At 37.0% G+C, this 17,622-nt stretch overlaps 2 protein-coding genes across 2 annotated transcripts; both read right to left on the bottom strand.

Moving 5' to 3' along the window:
- Positions 1-6,136: 6,136 nt before the first annotated feature.
- LOC107221318 (protein CTLA-2-alpha) lies at positions 6,137-15,711 on the bottom strand. The gene is made up of 3 exons (XM_015660260.2): positions 15,349-15,711; positions 6,638-6,790; positions 6,137-6,514 (listed from the first exon to the last, which is right to left on the bottom strand). Exons 1-3 carry the CDS (start codon positions 15,445-15,447, stop codon positions 6,485-6,487), a joined length of 282 nt encoding a protein of 93 aa, XP_015515746.2. The 5' UTR covers positions 15,448-15,711; the 3' UTR covers positions 6,137-6,484.
- LOC107221317 (probable cytochrome P450 6a14) lies at positions 7,192-11,476 on the bottom strand. Its single transcript, XM_015660259.2, has 6 exons — positions 10,183-11,476; positions 9,695-10,064; positions 9,271-9,608; positions 8,908-9,141; positions 8,220-8,471; positions 7,192-8,136 (listed from the first exon to the last, which is right to left on the bottom strand). The coding sequence occupies exons 1-6, from the start codon at positions 10,364-10,366 to the stop codon at positions 7,976-7,978; spliced, it is 1,539 nt and encodes a 512-aa protein (XP_015515745.2). The 5' UTR covers positions 10,367-11,476; the 3' UTR covers positions 7,192-7,975.
- Positions 15,712-17,622: the final 1,911 nt, after the last annotated feature.

The following is a 17,622-nucleotide window of genomic DNA, read 5'->3' as shown; positions in this document are numbered from 1 at the left end:
TTCTGTTAAAGTTGCCGCGGATTGAGTGGTTAAACCTTTCAGCCAAAATAAAACGAACGAATCAATTAGCTTCTGAAATTGATGCGCGCGTGCGTGTTTCGTACGTGTGTGGATGTTTTTTTTTTTCTCAAACCTTTCCCATCCAAAATGACACAAGAGTGCCAGATGTAAACCAATTTTTATAATATTTAAAAAGACGCCCAAAAGATTTAGAATTCGAAAATCAAACTTCCAACCTAACAAATTTCATTCATAGGGAAAAACGCAGTTTTTTTTTTCCTTTTTCTTTGTTCAGCTTTCAAAAAACCAAATGCTTGTTTTTCCTTCCTTGGAGAAGAATTTCCTTCACGATGAGTCGGCTTTTCTATCAAAATATCACAAAATCAATGCTAAATTGTCCGCACCTATTTGATATAACTACTTGCCCCCTTTGATCGAGCTTCGCGATCGATAATGATTACGTAGAAATTGTTATAAACAGTGTGAAGATATGATGAACGCGTAGTTACAAAATAACGGATAATAACGAGGTTCACGCTCCTGTTTTTATTCCCAGCCTGAACAAGCATATACATTATAATTGTAACCTTCCATATTGCGATGTGATAAATTTTCTTTTGCTTTTTATTTTTACATTACTGTTTTTCTCTTGTATTATCATCGTTTAAATATGTTCACTTACACCTCAAGATACAGACAAATAATTACAGGATCACCGTTATACAACTTTGAGATACGGAATTCAAATGATTGAGAATTGAATCGAAGAGATTCTAGGAAAAAAAAAAACACAAAATCAGACATTAGCATTAAAATTTTATCACTTTTTCGAAACTGATCTTGTAATGATAGAAAAATTGATTTTTCTTTCGCACAAATCTTGCAGTATCGCAGGCTCGACAACATAAAAAGTTTCGCCAATTGTTTATTTCTACAGGAAATAAAGACAGCTAAATTTATAAAATTACTCCATCTCCTATAATCTGGGAATTCGAAATCACGAGAATTGTTTCGTATTTGCATGTTTTGCGGAAACTAGAGCACAAAAAAAGTTACCAAGAAAACGCTAGCGAAAAGAATTTCCTCAAACGAGGAATATTTTCACATTCTACAAATAACACGATGAGAACGAAGACATGTGTCGAGAACGAAAATATCTTGTCGCGACATCTGGCGGCAAAATGGTGCGTTACTCTTACTGGGCCATATTTAGTTCTAAACGACCTTTTTTGTCGGATTTTTTTCGGTATTCCGATTGCTTGCGAAATAACTAAAGCTTCACAGCTTGCACTCAGTTTTCCGTACTCTCGTATTAGCTTAATTGACCTAAAACACTTTGCTGATAGCTAAGTTCTGGCCGCCATATTGCCTGGCCACTCCCCCATTTTCGTTAGCAAAAAGCATGGTTAGGTATCATTACAGCTGCGCAAGTATTACATAATCGGGGTCCGATCTCGTTGCACTTTGTTCCAGTTGTCGTTATAATTCCATCGCCCAAACTCTAAGTAATTGCAAATTTAAATTGCATTATTACCTCGATTGCAATATGCCGCAGAAGCGGTGTGCGTAAATATACTTAAATGCAATTTAGCACTTCTAATGAAATTCGCAGGAACGAATAAGCTCGTATATTATACGATATATATGGGAGTAAACTCTGATCCCAAAGCAACAAGCATTTACAAGCTAATTGCCCGTTAATATCACGCGCGCATTGCCGGGCAATTAATTAACGCGGTTAATAACATATTTTAGACGATGAATTGTTTCGCCGAGAAAATTTCCCCGGAAAACGTATCCTAGAATTAAGCATCTTGAAATCAAGCGCGACAGAAAAATCAGAAAGAACTTTTTGTACATTGAGAAAAATCACGTTTCTTGTAGTTGCTAAAAAATTCTAATAAAATAACTATCTTTATAACATTATAACGCTTTGAATATTTATCGAATTATATAGAAGAAGTGAAAAAAAAAATGTATTCAGTTCGATTACAGTAATCAATCCAAAAATTTCTAACTATATAGCAAAGTTGAAATTGTTTGTTCTTCGTAAACTTTATTTTTTCGTACAAATAAGAACCTAACGTCAATTCGTTGCTCCATAAATATAAAATCATCGTAACAATTACAAGATAATTTAAAAAAATTGATCATAATTAAAAAAGAACCGATTTACATTTTCTACCTGTGAATAACAGTTACAAAAATTGGAAATTTCACTCGTGTGATCGAAAAAAAAATAAAAACATAAAAAAGAGGTTTGGAAAATTTTCCGTCGAGTCGTTCCTGCGTCGTGGTTAAATTTTCCGCGAGTATAACCGCGAACAACGGGTATGATTTGAGGAGATGATTAAAAGTATAAGACGACGAATTGATTGCCGTGTTACACACGAACGTATAACGTGAAACGCATCAGTTGTGAGGATGCAGGCGATAGATCGAGGCCGAGATATCGTTGCCTTATACGTTTCTAGGTGTGCGTAGACACACAGTAGGTACAAGATAGAGAAGAGCCTCACAGGGCGTATATTATACATTTTACGCGATGGTGATTAACTGCGGTTCGTGAACCGTTGGTTAACGATGCAAACAGCCCAGCCCATCCGACCATGGAGAGCGTGTTTCTTCACGACTGCACTGCAGCATCCAGCATCCAATAGATGTAATTACGAAGCATTTGCAATCCGCCAAGGGTCTTCGGTCTATATATTTTCATCCCGTTCCCCCGGTTTCACATATTCTCACAGGAATTCAAACGAGCGAGAAAACGGAGAAGAACTGCTATGGAATAAAAAAAATAGAAAAGGAAAATATATCGAGAAAATCATCGTCGACAAGACCGTCGATTTGAAAAAAAAAAAAAGATATACTTATTCCTCATCAGCGGAAATAATCGTCAATCTTTGAATACCTTCCCAATTACGTGCGACAAATTTGGTGAAAAAAATTTGTACAAAAAAAAATCTAATAAATGTCACGAAGCTTGTGTATATAGCCGTCATTTTTTCACCGGAAAATATACCATCGAGTGTGTGTTTGATTTATTAATTAATATAAGTTGCTCAATTAAGGAGTTTTAGCGGGATTCGTGGTGCTGCAAATATCGCAGTGTAGATTATGAAGTACAAGAGACCAGGAAAAGTAATTTAAATTTGGATTGGAAATAGTCCCGAGAGTTGAGCTTGCAGTCGACTCGAAAATTTCTTGAGAAAAAATTTATCCACGTCACGGTTGAAGCGGCGAAAATAATTATCGTCTAAAACCGGCTGCAAATCAGGTAGGCATTAAATGCGTTTTCCTTTCAACGAGGCGCGTTACGCGCTGCTCGCCAGTGGACCGTTGAAGCGCAACAATTTCCTATATATACATAGGTGTATAGGTATAAACATACATGTAAACTAATCAAGCTACCCGAGGCGTAGTTATAAATGTTTTCGTGTTAAATAGAATGGCAACCGAGGGCATAAATCACCCCGGAATAGGACAAGGCCTTCTTCTGTGTGTCGCTTACTCAGAACTTCATTTATGTTTTCTTTTTCCTTTCTTGTTTTCTTCAAATTTTTTCACCCCAATTCTTTGTTTTTTCCGTTACAGCTCTGAGAGCTGCTTGAAAAACACCGAAGACAAAGAAAAATTTTACGACACGTTACATGTTAAAAAAAAAAAAATTGTACAATAATCGTAGAGATTGATCGACCGCTTTTATCCTGTCGATGAAACGCATGAAAAAAATATTGTTGATACCTATTTAATAAACGTGCAAAAGTGACAGGTATTTTTACAATTCATCTATAAAAATCTAAAGAACAAACCGCAAAAAATGTTTCAAAGTTCGTTCGATTTATCCTTACAAAATGTAGTTTAAAAGAAAAAAATTTCAAACAGATGATTTGTCGGGAATTGTTTGAATTTACCTCATGACGCTCACGTTTACTGCAAAATGTGACTAAAACAATTTCTGCGAATGGCCGCATAACTATAAAATGATCATATAAGAAAGGGAGTAGGAAAAGCGTAAAACGAATGATTTAAATTTGTTATGAGATTACTTTCAAAGTGAATGAAAATTAACGAAGAAACGTATTCTAGATGATTGTATCTGTACGAAATTTTGCAATAATACAAACTGCGGTTGATATCTTGGTGGAATGTTTTATGCATCAACAAAATTCCAACTCTTTAACATCAGCCTACAATTTTCTCTTGATCTTGTACAGTTTGTTTAATACACTTTACGTATCAACGTTAGGGTACAGAAATAGAGATTCGGTAGTAAGTATAATAACATTTAAACCTATAATATATACCTACCACCGCCTACAGCCGACGTTCCGTGAATGATTTCTTAAACTTCCGCGAAACGTCAGTCGTCACTCCCGGATGCATACTTAAAATTTTAATTTTTTTTTTTTTTTACTTCTCTACATCTCGTTAAATTTAGACCTGACTAATTTTCACCCACATACATTGATTAACGTCATCGCAGAACGTAGAAATTGGCTCAAAGGCAAGGTCCAAATCGTTAATGTATTATTGTACCATAATATTTTAATGGTGCTGTTCAACCACTAAAAAGCTCCGTGTCAACGTATCGCCTTACCGCAGGCAACCGGTTTCATTGACTAAAATTGCGCCTTACCAAAAGCAATTAGTTTCACGTGACTAAAATTGCGCCTTACTACAAGCATATTGCGCCTCACCGCAGGCAACCGTACACACGGGATCATGTTGCGCCTTACTGCAGACAACCAAATCTACGTACACGTCTGATTGCGGCGAATGATTGGGCGATTGCGAATATTAGTTTAAATCGCTGGAAGAATTTTAAAACATCGTACATTATACGTGAAGGACAGTCAATAATCTTTTTGGTATTAAAAAAATTATCACGTAGTTGGACGACAGTTTCAAAAAATTTAAAGCAATGTCAGTACAATCGGAAGCAAATACTAACGGAGATGGTAAAAAAAAAACGTGAGATTTCAGTCCCCCTGCGATTTTACCACAACGCACACGAAAAGCTCAACTGCAAGGGTTTTTCAGTTCAGATCGAGCATTCTTCTGATTCACCTGTAACGCTTTTCAAACGTTTACAACCGTCATTAGCTTCATCCCGACGTTAATTTTTGTAGAAACTATTCGCTCACGCTATTGTCAGATAAAAATATTCCCGAACCTCAGGCAATTAAATCTCTCAACGATACTTTCTCAGCTATTTTAAATCACCCGGCAACGCTCCCGTTTTTCTCGATGTTTACAGTGCGCATAGATGATAGGAGATAACATACTTTTTGACGGTACATATAAATTTACTAAACTAAATGTTAAAACTCATCCCAATAGCTTAAAAAAATTTTGCCTCTTTTCGTGCAATTTATTTTTCAATTTATTTACAATACTTTCAAAAAGTACGAACAGCGATCTGATAAATTTTTTGCGATTAAACAACGAGCTATTTACTCATCGCATAAAAGCAGAAGAGAAATGAATTACAGCTTTTAAAGATTTTCTACAAAATCACAATCATAATCATAATTGAAAAATAATGAGTATCGGAATTGACATCGAATTATTCAATTCTCTTGAAATTTCCTACAATGTCAATCGAAAGAATCACTCACGTCGCGTCGTAGACTGTATTTTCCTTGCAATTACTGAGCGGGCGATTATTGCTCGATCCTCTGGCAATTGTTTTGAAAATACTTCCTCGATTACCGTATCTAATAATTGACCGTAAAAACATGACTTTTGAATCCACAATTTGATATTTATCGTTGAGATCGTTTTCCGGCATGCGAATGCACCTCGATTTGACGCTACGTAAGTTTGAAGTACGTTACTGCTCGCAATTATTCATCGCTATAGAAATAATTAATGAATATTTACTTTTATTATCACCGTTTGAGAGTCGAGTTAAAACATGTATGTGGAGTTATAAGATTGTACTTTTTTTGAAAAACATAATTTCACATTACCTACGCATTTTCGTGCGCTGAATTATGAATTTTGATTAGTGACCGATCATTATTCGGATTTTATACATTATAGATGAAAGTTATACTGCGTGTGTGATTAAAAAAAAAAAAAAATAACATTTAAGACTGTGATTATAAATGTCACGAAATCCGGCGTTGAATACTTTTAAAAAAAAGTGATGTTTTATTATGAATATAATTTTACAAAATATCGTAAAACGGTTTAAAAATGCATAAAAGTGTAAAACTTTTTAGATATATAATATATGTTTTCATAAGTATCGTATAATATTTCATTGTCGGAATGACTAGTTTACACAAATTTTGCACCTGCGCGAATCCGGTGAAAAGACGGAATAAAAACCAAATAAATATGTCGTATGTTTTGCGTGAATTTCTGCGGCACGGTGAAGAATATTACAAGCCAAAGGAAAGACGTTAACGAATAGAAAAAAATTTGAAAATTTTGAAACATGTAATACTAGAAATCCTCCAAGTTCACAGCATCGTCAATGTCCCATCTTCCTTTCCTCGGGAGTCTGCGAAATGAGAGAAAAGTGTTACTTGTTTTTTTTTCTCTCTCTCTCTCTTTTAACAATCGCGTACTTATAGATCTGAATTATAAAAAAAATTACAAATTTAAATCAGGTAAAAGTACCAACCATATCCGCGAAATGATTGATGCCCATTTTAAAAGTGGTAATTCCCTTCTCGAAATCGGCGTTATGCTTAGCAATTTTTTCCTTACTCTCGAGATAAATTGTCATCCTCTTTTTCTCCTCCTCAACGGTCTCGTATTTCTTGTTGTGTTTTGCCTGCGTAAAATTGTTTACCGTTAATCGATGTCAGGCTATAGGTCAACCTCTATTCGCAGATAACGGTACTAATTAACATCGTAAATTCGAATCTAAGAGAAAAAAAAAATCCCGCCGTTTCCATACATATTTATACACTCGGTGCAGCAATGTTTATAATCAAACGACTTTATTCGAAGCTAATTAATTATACCTACGATGATACGATGTAATACACGATACGTTCTAAGATTACTTTTCATTCTTACATTATTCAACGCGTTGGCAGAAATTTTTACGCAGCATGTTTTGGATTTACTGTTAAAAATTCAAATTCACTTACTGTTGTGTTAGAATATTTTCCTACAAAAAATTATAGCTGTGTTTATCTTAATATAACCGTAAAAATAAAACGCTCGACAGAAATTCCAAATCGTTTATTTCCTCACTCTATGACAGTACGTCACCTCGTGACAATTTAAAAATAAACAACAGAACTGTTATTTTACCTTCAGAAGAAAATATTACGAGTATAGAAATTTTTGGTGATTGTCCCAAGTGATTAAACGCGTCAAGGACGTAAAATTAGTTTACATTTTTCTAAAACGCCTAAATTCGCATAGAATACCTTACAATAAACCAGGCTCTTGGAACTGTACCACCTCCACATCAATTCAGGTATTATATTTTGCAAACTCTGTCAAGCTGTCAAACGATCAAGATAATCAATAAACACCGTCGATATCATCACGAACGATCAAATCCATATAATCAACAGATAATTTGACGTCAGTACCTGATATCTGAGTTACATATTTAGGAATATTGTGACAAATGCTTTAACGTTTGCTCTAATTACCAGAAACGTCTACGCTTGCAACATTCTATAAACCGTATCAATCAACGGTTACAGTCCGTAAGAAATGACGACAGATAAGATAAAGGCGCGGTATCCGAGAGTGGAAAATTAGTTACTGGGAATAGATAACTTGAGAATTACTTTTAGGCATAATTTATTATTAACATATTCATTGTTTCGATCCACGAACAGTACAGTTTATTGTAAACAAACAACAACAAACAAGTACGTGACATTGTCTTCGTCGAATTGACTATAGCGCCAAACACCTTTGAAGATACCTACAACCTATAGTCCAAAATTTCGATTCAATATTGTAACAACTAGGCTTTCTCCGATGGAAGAAATTATCGCATTTGTACCCTAAGCGATACACCGTGTAAGGGAACCTGGAGGAAATTAGCTGTATCCATGACAATGGGTTTCAAGTCCGGCGACGGCGTGAATCGGTACTTGGACAGCAAACTGACGATGCCAACCTTCGTTTGAAGTAAACCAAACCTCATACCTGCCGCGAAAATATAAAGAATATTACGTTTCAACCTAGTTCGAGATACTCGTCGATAAGACGAGAGTAAACTAAACACGTACCGATGCAATTCCTGGGACCCTCGCCAAATGGCAAATAAGCGTACGGGTGCCTCTTGGCGATATTCTCCTCGTTGAAACGTTCCGGATCGAATTTTTCCGGTTCCGGATATAAATCGGGGTCCGAATGAAGTCCCAGAACCGGAATTAGTATCCCGGTACCTTTCTCGACGCGGAGTCCAGTTTCGGGAAGCTCAATATCTTCCTCGCACTCTCGGTTGAGCATCGGGATAACCGGATACTTTCTCAGAGTTTCTGCGAATTTTTAAGATCGAGTCTTATTATCCGATACTCAGTCTCTGGACTAACTCAAGAAAAGTACAAGTACCGATTTCCTTCGTTCTGCGACATGTCGTATTCCATAAAAAAAAAAAAAAATCATTAGATCCGTATTTTTTCAAAGTTCCAATTCGGCCGTTTGAGGAGTAAAAACCACGCTTAATTCGTTACGATAACGTTGCTAACTTTAACCTCGTAAATCGTAAAAGAAACGATTTTGGAAGTACATTTTAGAATTGGTTTCACCCTTTCAACGGTCGAATTGGCAGGTGAAAAAAAACACGGCTGTCTTGTTTTTCTATGTACTACAACATGTCGAAGAATGAATCAAATCGGCGAGGTACACCTCGGGTTACTTTTCTTGTAAGCAATTTCCGACTAGCCGAATATTCGTTTAATGATATGGACGAACCGGAGACTACTTTGTGAAGATAGGGCATCGCCTTGATACTCTCGTAAGTCACACCCCTGTATTCTTCGAGGACTTGATTTATCTCTTCGGCCAATCGATCTTGAATATCGAGATTCAGCGCCATTTCGTATAGGCAAAAGGTAATCGTCGACGAGGAGGTATCGAAGCCGCCGATCCAAAAGACGAAAGCTTGCGCGGCTCCTTGAAGGAGCGTAATTTTCTGATCGTCAAGCTCTAGATTGGGATTGAAAAAAGATGTTGAGATCGATGAAATAAATTATCATCATTTGTCAAATATAACATAGCGGTGTTTTGGTGAATCGCAGAAATACGATAAAGAAAAGTCAATCGATCAATCATCACCTTTCGCTGGCACCGATGATTTATCATCGTCATTTTGAACGTAACCCTTGTTCATCAGCTGTATAACAGAGTCCAAAAAGTCCTTTCGAACAATGTTATTGGCCGTTCGATACTCGACTGCTTCTCTGAAGGCGCGAATAAAGAATTTACTGATGGTCTCGTCAATGATAGGAATTTTAAAAAACTGTAATACGGATGGTAGCAGGAAGCCCAATATCCGTTTGACCAGTCGTGGTTCAAATATCTTTCGACCCATCGTCCTAAATTCGGCGTCCGGATTCTCAAGGCTGTTGCAATTGATGCCGAAAGCTACGGAAGCGATAACGTCGGTTGTAAACCTGGAACCGGATGAACCAAGAATCGTTAATGACTCCCGATAAGGTTATGCTCCTGATGAATGTTTCCTTAGAAATGATCAACAGACCTTGCCATGAGTTCTTTGACCTCGATAATTTCAGACTTCCTCGCACTTTGCTCAACGGACGCGGCAAGTATCACAGAAGTTTCCTTAACTGTGAAGAACATCTGCTTCATCTTGCTTGCGGTGAATGTCGGAGTGAACTTGGTTCTCAGATACTTCCATTTGGCACCAGGCAGCGCAAACAGATGTCCCGACAACGGGTCAATCTTTTCATTGCAATATACACCGCGATCATGAAAATGCGCGAACTCCTTGGTAAGTACAAAACGTATGAGATCGGGTTTGGCAATGATCAGAGCGGGCGAAGTCAACGTGTAGATACCAATCACCGGATTCTTTTTATACTCCGAATATACATCGGCGATCATTTCACCTGTAACGCAAACGCAAAATTTTTTCTCAATTTGGAAATTCAATTCGTCTCTCAGATGACCAAAAAAAAAAAAAAATCACTCGACGAATCAGAGTGATAAATTCAAAGATCGCCATACCCATTGAACGTTTTCCTCTGGTAACGGGCCCCAAGCTGCCAAAAGGAACGGCCGGCTTGGGATGGGGGATGTTTTTCGAACTCCAGTAGTTGAAAGCCACATATTTCACGTAGAGATACAAACCGAATACGATGCTGACTACTATGCAACTAAATTCGAAGAGATAGTTCCCAAAAATCGCCATATTTTCGATATTTTAGAATACAATTATTCACAATAACTGGCCTTGATTGCTTTTTCGGTGATAATTAAATATTCACCCACGACTAAAGAAAATTCACTTCACTGCAGACTACGAGGCACTTGTTTCTACCTTGAAGTACTTCATCGGCGAATAGTATTGTGCAACTTGAACGTCAAGTGGGTATAACTCCAATGCACAAAATGCAACCTAGGTTTCGTCAAGAAGATATACTGTATACTGTATACCATTCGAGTGTCCGTTCAAGCACTCAACCAGACCTTTGAGCCGTGCCAGATCTCCAAGGCGAACAAACTACGGACTGATATCTGATGCTACCCGTATATGCGTTGCCCATTACCTCCCACTTTTTCTCCTCAAAAGAATACCCAGCATGAGTTGTACATTCGCAATCAAAGTACCGCTGTCCTCCCACCTTAGAGCGTGCTAAGTAAATCCATTTCTATCCTGCAGACACAACGATGACTGCGCAATCTTCACCGATGCGAGCAACACGAGTAAGACCTCTGTTCTCCATCTTTGTCAAAAAGCTGTACTTCGAAACCTTTCATCACCCTACGATACTGAAATAAGGTTCGTCACAGCGCAGCGGGCGTAATTCAGCGAAGACTACGATGTCAAACTGACATCTCTACATCTAAAATCATCACTGATTTATTTCAATTTTTTCCAATTCCACCAACATCTGCAGGTTTATCGTACGAATTGTCGAATCTATCGAAAGATTGTGAACCATTCTACACAGCCAAATGATTGTTCATTCTCAACGCATGGACCCAATTCTAAGATGTTCATTCTATTTATCGTCGATCTCATATTCGATAAGTTATTCTAAATTTTAAAACGTTGATCTCTGCAAATTCGGGTTCAATAACCAAATTTTTCTGTATAGGAATGACCTCTGCATAAAAACGATACCCGCTCGTGAAAGATATGGCGTCGATTAATCAGTGACAAATAACACGATTGGCAAAAAATCTGCCATGCTTATTCGGTAGATCGATACGTTGTATTCGTTGTATGTACAGTGACTTTCATCAATACCTTCCCGTTCCAACTAACTTGTTTGAGGACCGAAACAAGATGCGAGTTCAATTCTATACGGATTATATAACCATGATATCTCATGCTCGTATATCAGCTGCATTACATAATTCGTACAGATGCGAGGTCGCATTTTGATTCACAATCAGACCGCAAACAAGTTAGCCGGAAATGGAAGGCTTTAATGAACGTTACCGTACGTACCTAACGTTTCACCATGACGTGCAAATAATTTTCGATAACTGCAAAAGTTATCAGTGCGTTGTCCAATGGCAGGACAGTATTTTACCTCTGAGGTAATCGAACATCCAGCGTAATCATGCGTTGCGAGTTTTAGACAAGCGATAATATCGTAATTTTGACTCTCTAGAATCGTTCTTAAATCATTTGCGCGACTGAAGAGAAAGGAACACGTTTCCCGAGAGAAGCTACTGCAACTTTTTTTTTTTTTTTCCCCCCACCTCTCTCAAGGTAATCAAGTGTCCCATTAGACTCAAGAACTGTGAATAATCGCGCGGAAGTCGCCGAGTTCACACGGTGTTGTAAATCATAAAATTACGTATATATCTACACATTATTTTATTAAGACGTCTGGCAAAAGTTACCGCATGTGTTTTATACAAACACTCCTCGTTCTCGTTTATTCAGGCACTTATATCAACGAACGGTTTGACCACCATAATTGGGTCAAGAACAACATAATCAAAGCGTTGATTGGCTATGCGAACGAAGTACTATCGTAACCTGTTTTGACGTTGATCGACTTTTTCTGCCCAGACTGAGTATTCACGAACGGATTCTGAATCAATGTTTGGAACTACTTGAGAAAAAGATCAACGTTAGAATCCACTGTAAAACACTGGAAAAATTCGCTGAGATAAGTTACGTTTGATGCTGTTACTAAAAAATTCTAGTACAACGTCTATCGTTTCACTTGGGGTTTAAATATTGTTGATGTTGCAAAAAAAAAAATAATAATAATAATGATAATAATAATTGTGATTCAAGTAGCTATTTAGTATCATTATCATTGTCGATACCAAATTTTCTAGATATAATTATATCTCAAATCTGTTTGGTAATTCCCTACATTTTTTAAGATGAAGAAGGCCTTGACATCAACTTTGTAACTATGTTGCATCAACTCGCACGTAAAAAATATCGTTACAGTCAATCCGTCTTACGTAGATATGGGACAAGAATATCATCAAGAGCTGAATGTTTTGAGATTACTTTTAAATCTGAATAATCTTTGACTTGAATTGATGAATTTTGTAAAAGGAAAAGAGTTTGTTTATTACCGTTCATTTTATTTACAGCAAAATAGTATTTGTCGACCAATTTTTATTTAGATATTATATCTTTAATAAAATTTTTACACAACTATCCCGAAATGAATCTTTGATACTCTCAAAACGCTTTTCAACAAATTAGAAGTACATTCATTTTATTTCACGACAATTTTGCATCGCATAAACGTGTTCGTGATTACAATTGATTGAATAATTCACCGGAATTTATTTAGGAACAAAATGAGCTTGTAAAATTCATAAAAATTGCAGACAAGTAATACAAGTTTTTGACATTGAGAAATGAGAATAGAACAACGTAAGTTCTCCAAAAGTTATGAAACTCGATTAACCTAAATCATACAGCTTTTAAACATTCTTTTCAATGAATCCTCGTAGCTGACTTGAATCAATCATAAGACGAAAATTACAAGTAAAAAGAAGGAATAATCAATCTCGTTTAAACCGCAAACATAGATTCTACATATCATGCGGTTCACGTTCCGGAGGAATTCAATTATCGATCTGTATTTATAAACATGTCAGTTGTATGGCTGTATGTAATATGCGTTGAACATTGTGCAATGAGTCACCGCATACTGTGAACAACATTACCACACGACAATTTGTCATAATGACAAATCTGACTCGATAATGATGCTATCACGCTTTGTTCGACCATGATATCACTCTATGCACGCCTTCGATACAGACTTTGGAGTTTAGATCTGGACAATGCAATCACTATAATAAGTAAGCAAGAACACAAAGCAAAGCTGACAAATGAGTACATATCATATGCTATGAGACATTACGTGAGTTTTATTATTGATACGATATTTCCGTAAAATTTATAATTCACTACAGTTGTTGTTGCGACAATGTAGCTTTTTCAGTTCGAGTTCAATAATTTTAGAGTTATTTGTACCATTTTTTTATTTATACCGATTTTTGTGGTAAAAAAATTTCCACCCGTATATTATACAATCGTTATTATACAATACGTACAACAATTAAAAATTTTTATGGATAAGATATTTGGCCACCGAACATCGAACGATTATCTAATGTAGAGAGCTGCAGTTCAATTAAAATCAAATTAGACCAAAGCGATAAGAATAACGATGAAGTTATTGTGATTTTCAGGGTAAGCAGTACGGACTGTGTATTTTCTTATTTTTACTATGATTTTGAAGACACTAGGATTGCACAATATGAGTATATTTCGTTTTATTACAGTTGCATGAATTTTAAACATTTCCAAAATTGTTGAATCCAGTTTCGACATCAATGATAATTTACACAATTTTAATGGCAATTCCGGTTGCGTAAAAAAGGAACTTTTCAGCGTTATCAACGTATCGGCGACGGAATAAATTCGAAGAATAGAATGATCGTTTCATATACGTATTATCCTTCTGTTTTTTTTTTTTTTTTCCTCCAAATTTTTCCATCAAAGCTTTTGTTCTTTACTATCGATTACGCGATAAATTGTTGTAAACGGAGTGAATGCAAAGACTTTGTAGTTAGATCTGGATGTAATAATATGCACATGCACACGACTAAACCGTATCAGCGCATCTTTAAATATAAACTCGTAATAGCCTTGTGCATAATTCGAAACTGACATGAATACAACGGCGATAAATACAATCTCTAAACAGCGATAATTTCCAAGCTGATTCCATCTGCATGAAAAGCAACAACATTTGGACTCGAGAATAATTTATTCTTCATCTCATCGAGTTTGGTGAGATTTTCGAAATTATGCCACAGCAGAAAGTCAATTCTTTTTAACATTGCCTAAAGGTATTTCAACGCAGATCTGACAATTCTCTATCGACAAAACATAAAAACCTGTTACCACCGAGTAAATATTGAATAGACAAATACTGCGAATTTTCACAAGGTTGTGAGAATCAAAAAGAACTGCGAGTAAAAAGTCGCATGGACGACAAACTGTAGTTCATGTTGAAATTTATTAAATTGTGCAAACATTAAAGAAGGCAATTTACATTTCTACAAATGACAATAATCTTCAGTCTATCTCTTGGTAGACAGTGTTATACATTAGTGTTTATAAATAAGCAGTTTATTTCATGTACATCTTTTTCTTTGCGGTTCGATTTTTTAAATCTTTAAATATTGAAGCCGCTAAAGTTGTATATTATGTTGTCGACATCAAAATTTCGATGTTATTTTTAACAATTTCTCACACATCGTACCTAACTTTCAATTTTTACGGACAAAATAAACTTAGTGAATACACTTGCAGAGATCCTAAATATTCGCTAACACTCTCTGTTCCCGTATCGGACATGTGATTATATTTGAAAATCGAACAATATTTTGCTGCACCGACGTGTTGATAATAGAATTTTACGGAAGAATTTAAAGTAAATTCTACCTGGGAAAATTTTCTTGACCATTACTCTACAGGTAAGTGATCCGGTAACTTCTTTATCGACGGTAGTCATTTAACACACAATCTCATGGGACACACAAAATCCGTTTAGAGTAACCGCCTTTAAAATTCTTCAGTCAACGTCATAGATGAATTTAGTATTCACATTACTAATATCTCAAAGTAATTTTAAATCTCACGTGGATGAATCGCGTCGACTAGCTCACCTTGAAGGCATTCCATTCGTCGAGATCAAGGCCAGGCATGAATATCGCCGAATTGGCGGCTCCTACTTGAGATTCGTTGACTGACGACTGCGCACTCATGTTTACGTTTGCGTCTTTTCGATCTGGCGATCTTAAACTCAGCGACACAAATGAGCTGTCAATGCGCTCCGCGACTCGTTTTATAAAACCGTGACACAGGATGCGTAATACGCAGTTTGTACTTTCTTGCGCGCGGTGCACTCAATGCGCATCTAGGTGCAAATATTTTCTTTGTTTAATCGAACAATTTTTTGTTCCTGGCTGAGGTCCAGCTGATCGGTCTATTACGCACCTATTACGCGCAACAATTGCGTATGTGTCATGGGCGCAGTTCCCACACGGACCACGTGACTGCTGACCGTCAAGCAGCGTTTTCGTCCAGAAAATTGTTACACTTTTGTCCAATATCATAAGCATAAACCATATAGAAACAAGACGGCTAGCGTCACAGAAGAAGATAGTTCAAGTAGTTAGGTACAGTCGTCCCCAAACTCGGAGCCACGCGGTATTAAGTACACGCTCAAAAGACGCATCCGATTCCCTTGATCAATCTACGTACGAATAGCAGGGTAGCGACAATTTTGCACACGTTAAACTCCCGGATTTTTACAGTCAAAAAATGCAGGATTGCCTGAAGGTTTCCTACGAAAATTAGGTAATGTTGGGCAGCTCTTAGGACCGAAAGCTGCAGAAGTTGTGCACCTTGAATATATAAAAAATCTAAAAAACATGTAGTATTGCTTCGTTTCACAGAAATAATTGGAAATTGAACGATACCATTTCTGAAAGTTAGCTTGACTGAATTTACGAAGCATAAGTGAAGTTTGAAAACAATTTATAAAAAGAGTACGTTTTTCCCTGTGTTCCATCGTAATTCTCTGACTTTTCCCAGTAGACGGAATTCCTTGACTGTTCACGACTTTCCCGGTATTCCCGATCTATCCCCACCCTGACTCGATCACTGGACCACTCGACCTCTCAACCACTCAATCTCTGGATCGATCGTCACTCGGACACTAGGTTACTCCATCACTGGATCACGGGACCACTGGATCACTCGGTCACTCGATTAATCCGGGAGGTGCCGTCAAAAATTTCCGCGTCATTTCCGCAAGCTTCATTTTCATTATATGAGATATACGTGTATCATATAATTTAAGTAATGTATGAACGTCTTGCAATTCACCCTTGCAAAGGGGGGATACAGGAAGTTTGCAATTACAGCAAAAAATGAATAAAAAAAATGTGTAGCCGCATACGCGAAAATTATCGTACGCATTAATCGAAACATAATAATCTTAGAAAATATAGTCTCCCGCCTAAATTACACGACAACTTTCGCGTATGCGGCTATACATTTTTTTTTGTTAATTTTTTTGCTGCAATTGTAACACTCCTTTAACCCTCCGTCGTGGGGGCGCGTTCGAAGACGTTCGTAGTAGTTACATTGTATGATACACGGATAACTCATTCAAAAAAAAATGAAGCTTAAGGAAATGGTGTAATGAAATATGTCGTTACTCCCCGAACTAAATCACTCGATCACTGAATCACTGGATCACTGGATCACTCGATCTCCCGGCCACTGGACAATCGTCACTCGATCACTCGATCTTTGGATCCCTCGATCACTCGATCAAACCAGGACGGCGCCAATTTTACTCAAATAAAATTCCCCGACTCTTCCCATAAAATAATTCTGACGTTTCGCCAAGAAAATTGAGTAATGTTGGGCAGTTTTAATGATCAAAGGCTCCAGAAGTTGCGCAACTTGAATATATAAATTTAAATCTAAAAAACATGAATAGCTAAAGGTTGAAAACGATTTATAAAAAACGTACGTTTTTTCTTGTGGTGCATCATAATTCCCCAACTTTTCCCGAGAGAGGAAACTCTTTGTCTATTTTCATTTTTCCCGGTCTACCGCCACCCTCGAAAACGCACGGCCGATTAATCAGTCAAGAATCCTTAAATATCTAGGAATTGTCGCAAATTTCTGTAGAGATTCAATCCGCATCTGCGTCTAGTTGAATCCGACACATTGCGATGCGGATTGTTGTTTACAGATGCGAATCAATTCTGGGAGGGAGGTTAGAGGGTATGCATTAATGTGTGGCGTGACGGTCGGCGGTCCTCTTCGACGCGAAGTCTTCGAGCTCAGCATCTCTCCCCATCTAGCGTACCACGGAACGCGATAGATGGTCCAGAGATGCGTTTTGCCCATTCAGACGATCA

This window comes from Neodiprion lecontei, chromosome 7, assembly GCF_021901455.1.
Source record: "Neodiprion lecontei isolate iyNeoLeco1 chromosome 7, iyNeoLeco1.1, whole genome shotgun sequence".
NCBI classification, from domain to species: Eukaryota; Metazoa; Arthropoda; class Insecta; order Hymenoptera; family Diprionidae; genus Neodiprion; species Neodiprion lecontei.
Note: the sequence above shows the minus strand (reverse complement) of the source record. Positions and strands in the feature narration are given on the sequence as shown.

Excerpts from the sequence above, each read along its gene's own strand:
- LOC107221318 (XM_015660260.2), bottom strand. The coding sequence starts at position 15,447 with ATGAGTGCGCAGTCGTCAGTCAACGAATCTCAAGTAGGAGCCGCCAAT. Across the intron at positions 6,791-15,348 it reads ACGAATGGAATGCCTTCAAG|GCAAAACACAACAAGAAATA; the intron begins GTGAGCTAGTCG and ends AATTTTACGCAG. Across the intron at positions 6,515-6,637 it reads TCAATCATTTCGCGGATATG|ACTCCCGAGGAAAGGAAGAT; the intron begins GTTGGTACTTTT and ends CTCATTTCGCAG.
- LOC107221317 (XM_015660259.2), bottom strand. The coding sequence starts at position 10,366 with ATGGCGATTTTTGGGAACTATCTCTTCGAATTTAGTTGCATAGTAGTC. Across the intron at positions 8,472-8,907 it reads TCTTCACAAAGTAGTCTCCG|AAACTCTGAGAAAGTATCCG; the intron begins GTTCGTCCATAT and ends AAAAATTCGCAG. Across the intron at positions 8,137-8,219 it reads GGGTCCCAGGAATTGCATCG|GTATGAGGTTTGGTTTACTT; the intron begins GTACGTGTTTAG and ends TTTTCGCGGCAG.